The sequence below is a fragment of the Ichthyophthirius multifiliis genome (assembly GCF_000220395.1).
Source record: "Ichthyophthirius multifiliis unplaced genomic scaffold scaff_1120509251395, whole genome shotgun sequence".
Lineage (NCBI taxonomy): Eukaryota > Ciliophora > Oligohymenophorea > Hymenostomatida > Ichthyophthirius > Ichthyophthirius multifiliis.
This window is the reverse complement of record NW_004085915.1, coordinates 140,813-152,379: the sequence shown is the minus strand read 5'-3', so window position 1 is coordinate 152,379 and position 11,567 is coordinate 140,813. Positions and strand designations below refer to the sequence as shown.

Sequence of the window (11,567 nt, the reverse complement as noted above, 5' to 3'; positions counted from 1 at the left end):
TATAAAAAAAATAAAAATAAAAATATATATATAGAAATATATATAAATATATATATATAATAACTTCAAAATAAATTATATATATATATATTAATATCTTACTAAATTTTTTTAATTTTAAAGAAAACTTAAAATTATTAAATAATATTAAAATAAATATGAACTTTAGTAAAACATATTATATAATATATTACTTATTAATTTTTAAAATACTTTAATTTATAATTTTAAATATTTATATAGGACTATAAAATTTTTAAACTATAAAAAAAGAAATTATATTATTTAATTTATATTTAAAATATTTTTATTTAAAATATAAATAATTATATTATTTTTGGTTTATATATTTTAAAAATTAAATTAAAAAAAATATATATAAATATTATTATTAATAAATAAAAATATAAAATAATTTTTAATTTGTAATTAATTTTTTTTTTATCTAATAAATAATCTTATTAAACAATTATATTATAAAATAAAATTTTAATAAATAATTTTTTTATTTTATTTTTTTTCAAAAAAATATATTATAAATCATATTATATTATTAATATAAAAATATATTTTTAAAAAAATGCTATGCAAATAAAAAATTTATTTATTATTGAAACAGAAATATAATTAATGTCCCATTTATAATTTTAATAATTTAAATAAAAAAGAAAAAAAATAGTTGAAATTTTATGAAATATTTGATTTAAATAAAAATAAAAACCTTGCAGTAAAAATAAGAATTCTAAAATACATAAAACCATATATAATTCCTTTTGCACATAAAAATAGTAAAAAAAATAATAAATATATATATATTATATATATATATTTATATATTTATTTATATATAGGTGAAGTTAATATAATTATTTTTAAGTCTTATTTATATTTATTTTTATCAAAATCATTTTTTTATGGAGTAATTTATTATAGTTATATTTTTATTTTTTAATTATTATTATAAAAAAGGGACCATTATTTATGAAATATTCTATTAATGTTTTACAAGATACTGCCCTTATATATTAAGCTCCCATTTTTCTATTAGCATATGGAATATGTATTGAAATATTTAAAATTATATTAAATATATTTTTATTTTTTATTAGGTTATTCTTCATATGTAATTTTTGATGGATTAAGAAATTAAATTTTGGCATAAGTTTATTTTCTTTATTAAAAAATTTTAATATAAAAATATAAAGATAAGCTAGAATGCACTTAGAGAAATATCTATGTAGACTTATTAACATTTATTACAATTGGATCCTACTTTTCATTTTGGAGAATCATAAAGACAAACAATGTTTGATATAATAAAGGCTTAAAAAGGAATAGAGTCAAATTTAAAAAGCGTGACTTAGTTTTTCATTCCATTTATTTCTGATATTGGATTATCTGCTTTTTTCTTATTATATCATTGCGGACCTTTTTTCTTTATTTCTTTTTTGGCTACATATAGTGGTTATATATGGTATACTTTTGATTTATCAAATGTATATATATATAAATTTATATTTTTAGAAATAAAAATTATATAAATATAATAGTATAGAATTTAAGCAATGAAATTATAAAAATAATATGATAGATAAGCTGATTTTACATTAAGCGAGACACTTTCAAATTATTATAATGTGAAATATTATAATGCCGAATAGTTTGAAATATAAAGATATGCAGATATTTAAAAAGTTAATATATTTTTAAGTCATTACATATATATATATATATAAAATTTTTATTTAAAATATAATATTATTTAGAAATATTAAGAATAAGCAATATTAAATTAATAAACTTTATCAAAATTAAATAGTGGATAAAGAATCATTTTCTCAGCTGGACTAACAGCAAATATGATTTATGGTGCATTTAAAGTTTAACAAGGATTAATGAGAGCAGGTGATATTGTTTTAGTATAGTCAGTTATGATGCAAGTTAACAAAAATAAATTATATATAATGGAAATAATATATATTTTTATATATATAAAATAAATAGGTCTATTAACCATTATTTATATTAGGTGTATAATGGAGAGAATGGACTAATTCTTCTTTAGATATTTAAAGACTTTTTAAAATAATGGATATGAAACCAAAGTATATTTTTTTTGATTAATTACTCATTTAAAAATTAATAGAATTTAAGATAAAGAAAATGCAATAAATTATTAATATAAAGGGGGTGAAATAGTATTAAAAAATGCTAGTTTCAGTTATAATGATAAAAAGGAAATCTTAAAAAATTTAAGCATTGTATTTGATTAAAAAAAACTAATTTCTATTGTAGGAAAATCGGGAATAGGAAAAACTACAATGTTTAATTTAATAGTAATATAATAAAGAAAGATAAATATAAATATATTTATTATATATATATATATCTATATATAAATATATATAATATATATATAAAAATTTTATATATATATATACATATATATATTTTTAAATATATATATTTATAATTTTTATTAATATATATAGGTAAGACTTTATGATCCAATATAAGGAGATGTATTTATAGATGGATAAAATTTAAAAGATTTAAAATAATCTAGTTATAGAAAATATGTATGTGTAATTTCTTAACATCCATATTTATTTTATGATACTATTCTATCAAATATATTATATGGAAGTAATAATAAAAGCTAGGAATAAGTTATTGAAATATGTAAAAGTTTAAACTTACATGATTTAATAATGGTATATCCTTTTATATATTTTTTATTTTATATTTAAATAATAAATAAACAAGGGTTTACCATAGGGTTATAATACATATGTAGGAGAATAAGGTTACAAATTTTCAGGTGGAGAAAGATAAAGAATATCTATTGCAAGGGCTTTAGTAAACGATTCGAGTATCTTATTAATGGATGAGCCTACTAGTAGTTTAGATAGTAAGAATGAGGAAGATTTTATGAAAATTATATAGAAAATTAAAAAAGATAAAACTATTATAATGATTACTCATAGATTACATTTAAATGATTATTTTGATGAGGTTCTTTATATTGATGCGGAAGGTTTTTATGAAAAAGGAAGTAATTATGAGTTAATTAATAAATAAGATGGAATGTATAAGATGTTTTGGGAAAATATATGAAAATTAAAAATTAAGAACAGGAGAAATAAAAATAAAAAGAAAAAAAAAAGAAATATAAGAAAATATATAATGAAAAATATTTTTTTAATGTAAATTATTAATATTATAATTTTATTTAAACATACATAAAATTTTTAAACTTTTTTTTTAAATAAAAATATTTTTTTATTATATTTTATTATATTTTTAATAAAAAATTTAATAAATTTATTTAAATAAATATTATTATATATATATATATTTATTTATATATTTCTTATTTATAATTTTTTGTTATCATTTAATAAATTTATTTTTTTTATAAAAATTTATTAATATTTATTTCTTTTTAAATAATAATATATATTTTATTTTTTTATTTTTTTTAAATAATTTTTTTTTTTTACTACTTTTATTATATTTAAATAAATATTTGTTTTTTATATTTTAAATTTTATTTTTTAATTTAACTAATACACTTTTTATTTTTTTTGTATTTTGATTATATATTATTAATATAATAAAAATTTATTTATATTTATTTTAAGATTATTATTTTATTTATTTTTTGTATATTATAAATACTTAATTGCTAAAATTTTTATACTTAATAATTTTCTTTATACTTTTATTTACATATTCTATTATAGTAATATCGAAATATTACCCAATATTATTCAACCTTTTAATAATTTATTTATTTAAAGATAAAATATAATAAAATAATAAAATATTAAAAATTTTTATTTATATTATTAATAATATTTTTTGTTTTTTAATTAAAAAAGGCCTATTTTCCAATAATAATAATACAGGTAATAAATTTCATTGGGTATATTATTTTTCGACTGAACTAAAAAAATATAAAAATTTATATAAGGATTAGTTTTTTGTTAATGAATATTATCTAATCACATAAATATATATATATATATATTATTTAGTTGTATTTATATTTTATAGTTTTCAGGTTTTTTTTTATATTTATTTAATTTTTTGATATTTTAAAAACACAATATATTTATTTTAGAAATAATTTAAAAAAAAAAAGTTGATTTTTACTTCTCCTTTTATCGTGTTTCAGATTTTGCAAAATAATATATATTTTTAATATATTTTCTTAAATTTTATACATAAAACAGGTTTCTATATAAATATTATATATTTTTATTATATGTCTTCTTATTCTAGCTTTAAAATAGTGAAAGATGAGCTTATTTTTTTCTAAGTATTTATTTATAATCTCAGTATCTTATTTTACGTGGTTTATTTATATTAAATTTAAAAGTTTTATTTATAAGAATATATTTTGATATTATATAATTAAAATGTTTTGATTATATATTTTTATTTAAAAAAAATCAATATTAATATATTTATAATAATTAAAATATAAAAATAAAAAAGTAATTAATTAATAAATAATATAATAAATATATATTTATTATAATTAAAAATTATATATATATATATATATATATATATATATATATATATATATATATATATCTTTCATTTTTAGAATAAGTATATTAATAAAAATTATTATTTTAATTCATATATATATTTAAAAATATAATTTTTTTAAGTTCATTATAATAATATAATTTTAAAAATAATTTAATATATTAAAAAAATTATGTTAATAAATTTATAATATACAGACTAATATAATGTAATAATTTTTTTTTTTAAATAATAAATTTTTATATATTTATGCTATATTTATTTCTTAAAATAAAAAACCTATATCTTAATAATATATTCGTCAAATAAACGACAAAATAATAATAAAAATAGAAAAAAAAGATCTTTCTAAAAAAATAAATAAAAGAATATAATAAAAAAGTCATAAAAATAAAATAAAATTAATATATATAAATAAAAAACAAAGAAAAAAAAAAAAAATGTTAAAAAAACTCTTCTAAAAAAATCCTATATATCGATTTTCTCAAATTCCACCCAGACTTCGTTAAAACAATTATTTAGTAAAAAAAATAAAAAAAAAACCAAATAAAATAAAATAAAAAAAGTATAAAAGACACTTAGGTTCTAATCCCGAACAAGAAAAATAAATGCTAGACTTTCTTTAAGTAAATAACCTCGAAGATTTAATAAAATAAACGATTCCTCCTCATATATACGATTCAAATACTCTTGAATATAACAATAGCAAAATCCCTAAAGATCCAAAAACTGAACAAGAAGTTCTTTCCCATTTACAAGAATTATCTTAAAAAAACAAGCTTTATAAGAACTATATAGGCTGTGGGTTTTATGGAACACACACTCCTCCTGTTATTTAACGTAATTTATTTGAAAACCCAGGCTGGTATACTGCTTATACACCATATTAAGCCGAAATAGCCCAAGGAAGGCTTGAAAGTTTATTAAATTTTTAATAAATAGTCATTGATTTGACTAATCTTCCGGTTGCAAATGCTTCGCTTTTAGATGAATCTTCGGCAGCGGCGGAAGTATTAAATTTGTCACTAAATCATACTTTAGGAAAAAGAAGGAAATTTTTTATTTCTTAAGGTGTTTTTCCACAAACTAAATCTGTAGTTAGGACTAGGGCGCGTTTTTTAGACATAGAAATAATCGAGGATGATCATTTGAAATTCGATTGGGAAAAAAACGAGGAATTTTTGTGCGGAATTCTCCTCTAAACGCCAGATTAAGAAGGTTTATTGCATGATTTCACTTCTATCTTCCATAAATTTAAGGATCCAAAAAAAATTATCAAAGCAGTAGCCTCGGATCTATTATCTCTTACACTAATTAAGCCTATAGGAGATATGGGAGCAGATATTTGTTTAGGAAATTCCTAAAGATTAGGTGTCCCAATGGGTTATGGAGGGCCAGCAGCCGCATTTTTTGCTGCTAAGGATGAATTTAAAAGAAAATTGCCGGGAAGAATTATTGGAGTATCTAAAGATATGGAAGGTTAACCTGCTTTAAGGATGGCTTTATAAACTAGAGAATAACATATTAAAAGGGAAAAGGCAACATCTAATATATGCACAGGTGGAAATAATTATATATATATATATAAATATATATAAATAAATATATATATATATATATATATATATTTAATTTTTATATTTGTTTAAAATAGCTTAGGCTTTATTAGCTAATATGGCTGCTATGTATTGTATATATCATGGGCCTTAAGTAATTTTTTTTTTTTTTAGTATTTATATTTTTTAAAAAGGGTTTAAAAGAAATTTCTTTAAGAATTAACGGATTTGCATAGGTTTTATGGAGTTTATTAAAGAATTTAAACTATGATTTAGTTGGTTAAAAAGATTAAATTTTTGATACTGTAACAATCAATTTAAAACCGAAAAAGTATATAAATTTTCTTTTTTTTTGAAAAAAAATATTAAAATATATATATATATATACTTTTTGTATTTGTAGAGTAAATGAAATAATATAATTATTTGAAAATAATTAAATTAATCTTAGAAAAACTTCTGATGAAAAAATAAGTATATCCTTTGACGAAACTCATACTTTTGAAGATCTTCAATAGCTTTTTAACATTTTCGCTGATTACAAATAGCATTCTCATTAAAGTCTTCTCGAATTAAACACTGAATAATACCTGTCTTAAATATGCTAGACCCTAAAAAGGCCTTAAGACAATTATTTATAGCAACCAATATTCAATTAATACCATTCAGAGACCGAAATGATGCGATATTTACACAAACTTCAATCCAAAGACATCTCTTTAGTGCATTCAATGATTCCTTTAGGTTCTTGTACTATGAAATTGAACGCCGCGAGTTAATTAATTCCTGTTTCCTACCCCGGTTTTTCCAAATTGCACCCTTACGTACCCCCAGAATAGGCTTTAGGATATAAAGAAATGCTTGAAAACCTTTCCGAATACCTAAAAGCAGTAACTAAATTCGACGGGATTTCGCTATAACCAAACAGTGGTGCGACAGGAGAATACGCAGGTCTTTTAGTAATAAAATAATACCTATAAAGCATAAATTAAGGCCAAAGAAATCTATGTTTGATCCCAACTTCAGCCCACGGCACAAACCCGGCAAGTGCTGTAGTTTGCGGAATGCAATTGTAATCAATAAATGTCGAAAACGGTTAAATAGATGTAGATTCATTAAAAAAAGAAGCAGAAAAACATAAAAATAATCTAGCGGCTTGCATGATTACATACCCTTCCACTAGTGGTATATTTGAAAGTAAAGTAAAGTAAATTATTGATATAGTGCATTTTTATGGAGGATAAGTATACATGGATGGGGCAAATATGAATGCCTAAACTGGGTTTACATCACCAGGATTTCTAGGAGCGGATGTCTGTCATTTGAATTTGCATAAAACCTTTGCTATACCCCATGGAGGAGGAGGACCGGGAATGGGACCTATTGGAGTAAGAAAACATTTAGTTCCATTTTTACCAGGAGGAAGTGGGTTTTGGAGAAAAAAGGATAATAATGTGGCAAGTAGTGGGTTTGGTAGTGCTAGTATTTTGGCTATTTCTTATTCATATTTTCTTTAGTTAGGATAGGATGGGGTTAGAAAAAGTACAGGGTTTGCAATTCTAAATGCTAATTATTTAAGGAAGAGATTGTAAGGGTACTTTAGTGTGCTTTTTGAAAAAGATTTCAATAGATGCGCACATGAATTTATTATTGATTGTAGACCTTTTAAAGAATATAATGTTAAGGAAGTTGATATTGCAAAAAGATTAATGGATTTTGGATTTCATGCACCTACAATTAGTTTTCCTATTGCAGGTACATTAATGATTGAACCAACGGAATCTGAATCTAAGTAATTTATATAAAATAAAAAAATATATATAAATAGATTTATTTATATATAAAAATATATATATATATATATTATATATATTATATATTTATATATTTATATATTTATATATTATAATATTTATATCAGGTAAGAATTAGATAGATTTGCAGAAGCTTTAATATTTATAAGAAACGAAATTTAAGATATTATTGATGGAAAAATAGATAAAGATAATAATCCCCTTAAAAATGCACCACATTCACATACTGTGGTTACTAAAAGTGAGTGGAAATATCCTTATTCTAGAGAATAAGCAGCTTATCCCTTAGCTTGGGTCAAAAGTAGAGGTAAATATTGGCCTCCAGTTAGTAGGATTGATGATCCTTATGGAGATCGTAATTTCTAATGTTCTTTGAATGGTTATTGTTGATAAAAAATCTATTTATAAAATTTTTTATATATATATATATAAATATAATTAATATAGTACTAATTTTTTGTCATTTGTTATTTATTAATTATTTAATAAAAATTATCTAAATTTTTTTTAATTATTAACATATATATTTTTTAATTTTAATATCTTGTTATTTTATACAAATGTTTAGTGATTAATAATTATACGAATAAAAAGTTTTTTTAAGATCATATAAAGATGCTTTAGATTGCATTAAGTAATTTATTTATTTATATTTAAAATAAAATTTTTAAATTTTATATATAGATAAACTGCTGAAATGAAAAAAAATGAATAAAATTATAATATGTTTGAATCAAAAATAATTGAATAAAAAAAATAAAAAGATGTAAAATATAATAAAATATATATATAAAAATATGTATTTATATATATAATTTAATAATATTTTAAATAAATATAGTATCAATAAAATTTTAAAGAAATAAAGCTATTCTAATATTCAAAGTTAAATAAAAAAAAAAATTATTATATATATTAATTTAGTTTCATTTTTAAGAAATATTTTCCTGCATTTGATAGTTTTTAAGGCGATTTTAATCAATTAAAACATATTTTAGACGAAGGTTTTAATAAAATGTAAAATGAATTTAATTAATATTAAGAATAATAAAAATAAAATTGAGAAAATAAAAAAAGATATAATAAAAATTAATAATTTTTTTAAATTGCAATTATATTATATTATCAAATTAATATTTTTTTTTAACAATTTGTCATATTTTAATTTCAAAAATAAATAAAAAAAAATAATATATTCTATTTTTTAGTTTTTTTTTTTTTTATTTTATATTTTTTTTGTTTTAAACAAAAAATTAAAAATAAAAATTTTAAAAAATATAAAAAAGGAATCATACAAATTTACAAATATCTTTTCAAAAAATTCATCAAAAATATAATCAAATATATAAATATATTTCTTTAATATATAAAAAAATAGTCAAATATTCATATTCCCTTTTAAATCTATTTTTTTTACTAGAAGTTCAATAAATTCTTATTAAGATATCTGAAAAAAAATATTGATATAAAAAAAAATTATTAAATATATATAAATATAAAAATAATTATTATCATAATTTATTTTTAATATTTCTGTTTTTTTATAAAAAAAAAATTATATAATAATTATCATAAATATAATTTTTAAATTAAAATATTATAAAAAATATATATATATATATAATATAGATTTTATATATATCTACTTTTCCATCATTATTTGTATCACTTTCTTTTAAAATTTCCTACCAAGTTTATTCGTCTAAATCTGTACCCCCCATTATCATTTATAATTCACTCTTTTCAATAAATCCGTTTCCATCCTTTTTTTGTATTATTAAAAAATAATATTTAAATAAAAAAACTTAATCAAAAATTTTAAATGCTTTTTCTATTTTATTTTTCGAGAGAAGTTTTTCTTCTTACATAGCTGCAACAATAAATTCTAATATAACAATAAAAACAAAATTTATAATATATATATATATATATACATATATATATATATATATATATATATATATATATATATATATATATATTTATGCCTGAAAAATCAACTTTTCCAGATTAATTTGCATCTATAGCTCCAAATAATTTATTTACAATTTCTTCAGCTTAAGCTCTATTTTTACAAATCGACATATAACCTTAAATTAGTTCTTTTCTTTCCAATGTTCCATCTCCATTTTAATCTAAAACTTTAAAAGCTTTCAAAAGTTCTTCTTTTTCTTATTAAGATACAATATAAGTAGCTATGAAAGTTAATATAGCATTTCTTAGTTTATTCTTTGATTAAAATTATCCTAAATTTTATAAAACTTTTGAATTTAAAGGTTATTTTGAGCATGTTTTAGTAATCCATACATCATCGTAAGCTTATTAAGCAGAAAGTCTTTTAGTAGAGTCCTTTTCAAGCATTTTTTTTATTAAAGATTTAGCTTCTTAGCTTATTTATCCCCAATCTTCGTCATCAAATGTAAAATTACCTTCTTAAACACTTTTAAATATTTCCTTTTCATTAGAACCATTAAAAGGAGGATACCCACATAATAATATATATAATATAACTCCACAAGACCAAATATCACATTTCTCATCATAGTTTTAGTTTAAGACTTCTGGTGCAATATAATAAGGCTAAATAAATAATAAAATAAATATAAATATATATATATATATATATATATATATATATATATATATATATATATATATTTATATATATACAATTAAAAATATAATTTTTTTTTACTGTCCCTAAGCGTTTTGTCATTTTTTTTGAAGAGTCAAACTTTCTCGAAGTTCCAAAGTCTATTACTTTTAAATTTGAATCTGTTTTTTTCGAATCAAAGACTAAATTTTCAGGTTTTAAATCTCTTTTTTTTAATTTTTTTGTTTTTTTTGTTTTTTTATAATTAATATTTTATAATTTAAAATATTATTTTATATTTTTTCATAATTTAATCGAATTTTTTCATAAATAATAAATATATTTATTTTATTATTAATTTTTATTTATGTTATATTTTTTAAATTATTTTTTATTTATTTTACCGATGACATATTCCTCTTTAATGACAATATAAAATTGCTGAAAGTATTTATTTCATATAATCAGCAGCTTTTTTTTTTATATATATATATATATATATATATATATTATTTTATTATTATAATAATAACCTTCTTTTTCAGAAAACTAATCCATTTATTTAATTCTTTCAAATAATTCACCTCCTGAACAATATTCTGTTATTAAATAATATAATTATTCATCTTAATACAATTCATATAATTAAATAATATTAGGATGATTTAAAGACTTTAAAATATTAACTTCAGCAAACATTTTTTCTTCTTCTTCTTTAATAATGTTATTTTTTTATATACATTTCATAGCTCTTAATAATCCTTTTTATTTTTTATTTTTATTTTAATTTTTTTTTTTAAAAAAAAAAATACCCGATTTTTTTTATTCTACTAATCTAACACATCCAAAAGCACCTTCTCCTAATAATGAACCAAATTTATACTCTTATTATATATTAGTTGTTTTTAAAGAAACAAAAATTTCGGGTCCTTGGGATAATTTACCATTTTCTTTTTTTTAAACCACATTATTATTATCTTCTGCTTAATTATTATCTTTGTATTATGAATTTGGGTTTTTTTTTACTGTTGTACAACCCAT

The 11,567-nt window shown here is 18.3% G+C and overlaps 3 protein-coding genes across 3 annotated transcripts, besides 24 other annotated features; 2 read left to right on the top strand and 1 right to left on the bottom strand. All coding sequences in view use genetic code 6, as the record gives it.

The window, feature by feature from the left end:
• Window positions 1–19: 19 nt before the first annotated feature.
• Window positions 20–60: a microsatellite.
• A 228-nt stretch (window positions 61–288) lies between these two features.
• Window positions 289–320: a microsatellite.
• Window positions 321–804: 484 nt separating this feature from the next.
• Window positions 805–850: a microsatellite.
• Window positions 851–1,205: 355 nt separating this feature from the next.
• On the top strand, window positions 1,206–3,117 carry IMG5_195130 (hypothetical protein; the record flags this gene model as incomplete). The annotated part of the gene is made up of 7 exons (XM_004024370.1): window positions 1,206–1,496; window positions 1,551–1,694; window positions 1,767–1,940; window positions 2,005–2,105; window positions 2,147–2,336; window positions 2,493–2,714; window positions 2,767–3,117. Coding segments are annotated over 7 exons (1,473 nt in total), but the record flags the coding sequence as incomplete, so codon positions are not given.
• Window positions 2,359–2,472: a microsatellite.
• Window positions 2,381–2,491: a microsatellite.
• A 205-nt stretch (window positions 3,118–3,322) lies between the features above and the next one.
• Window positions 3,323–3,382: a microsatellite.
• Window positions 3,350–3,388: a microsatellite.
• Window positions 3,389–3,395: 7 nt separating this feature from the next.
• Window positions 3,396–3,450: a microsatellite.
• A 1,104-nt stretch (window positions 3,451–4,554) lies between these two features.
• Window positions 4,555–4,605: a microsatellite.
• A 19-nt stretch (window positions 4,606–4,624) lies between these two features.
• Window positions 4,625–4,700: a microsatellite.
• Window positions 4,694–4,735: a microsatellite.
• Window positions 4,736–4,912: 177 nt separating this feature from the next.
• Window positions 4,913–4,985: a microsatellite.
• Window positions 4,986–5,115: 130 nt separating this feature from the next.
• On the top strand, window positions 5,116–8,323 carry IMG5_195120 (hypothetical protein; the record flags this gene model as incomplete). The annotated part of the gene is made up of 5 exons (XM_004024369.1): window positions 5,116–6,123; window positions 6,218–6,273; window positions 6,314–6,450; window positions 6,523–7,911; window positions 8,041–8,323. The coding sequence occupies exons 1-5, from the start codon at window positions 5,172–5,174 to the stop codon at window positions 8,321–8,323; spliced, it is 2,817 nt and encodes a 938-aa protein (XP_004024418.1). The 5' UTR covers window positions 5,116–5,171.
• Window positions 6,135–6,191: a microsatellite.
• Window positions 7,934–8,037: a microsatellite.
• Window positions 7,951–8,037: a microsatellite.
• Window positions 8,324–9,131: 808 nt separating the features above from the next.
• Window positions 9,132–9,176: a microsatellite.
• Window positions 9,134–9,176: a microsatellite.
• Window positions 9,136–9,177: a microsatellite.
• A 116-nt stretch (window positions 9,178–9,293) lies between these two features.
• Window positions 9,294–11,567, bottom strand: IMG5_195110 (protein kinase domain protein; the record flags this gene model as incomplete). The annotated part of the gene is made up of 7 exons (XM_004024368.1): window positions 9,294–9,380; window positions 9,580–9,696; window positions 9,739–9,818; window positions 9,922–10,513; window positions 10,629–10,752; window positions 10,931–10,997; window positions 11,060–11,567. 7 exons carry the CDS (start codon window positions 11,565–11,567, stop codon window positions 9,312–9,314), a joined length of 1,557 nt encoding a protein of 518 aa, XP_004024417.1. The 3' UTR covers window positions 9,294–9,311.
• Window positions 9,844–9,915: a microsatellite.
• Window positions 10,534–10,602: a microsatellite.
• Window positions 10,754–10,787: a microsatellite.
• Window positions 10,865–10,925: a microsatellite.
• Window positions 11,008–11,036: a microsatellite.
• Window positions 11,290–11,325: a microsatellite.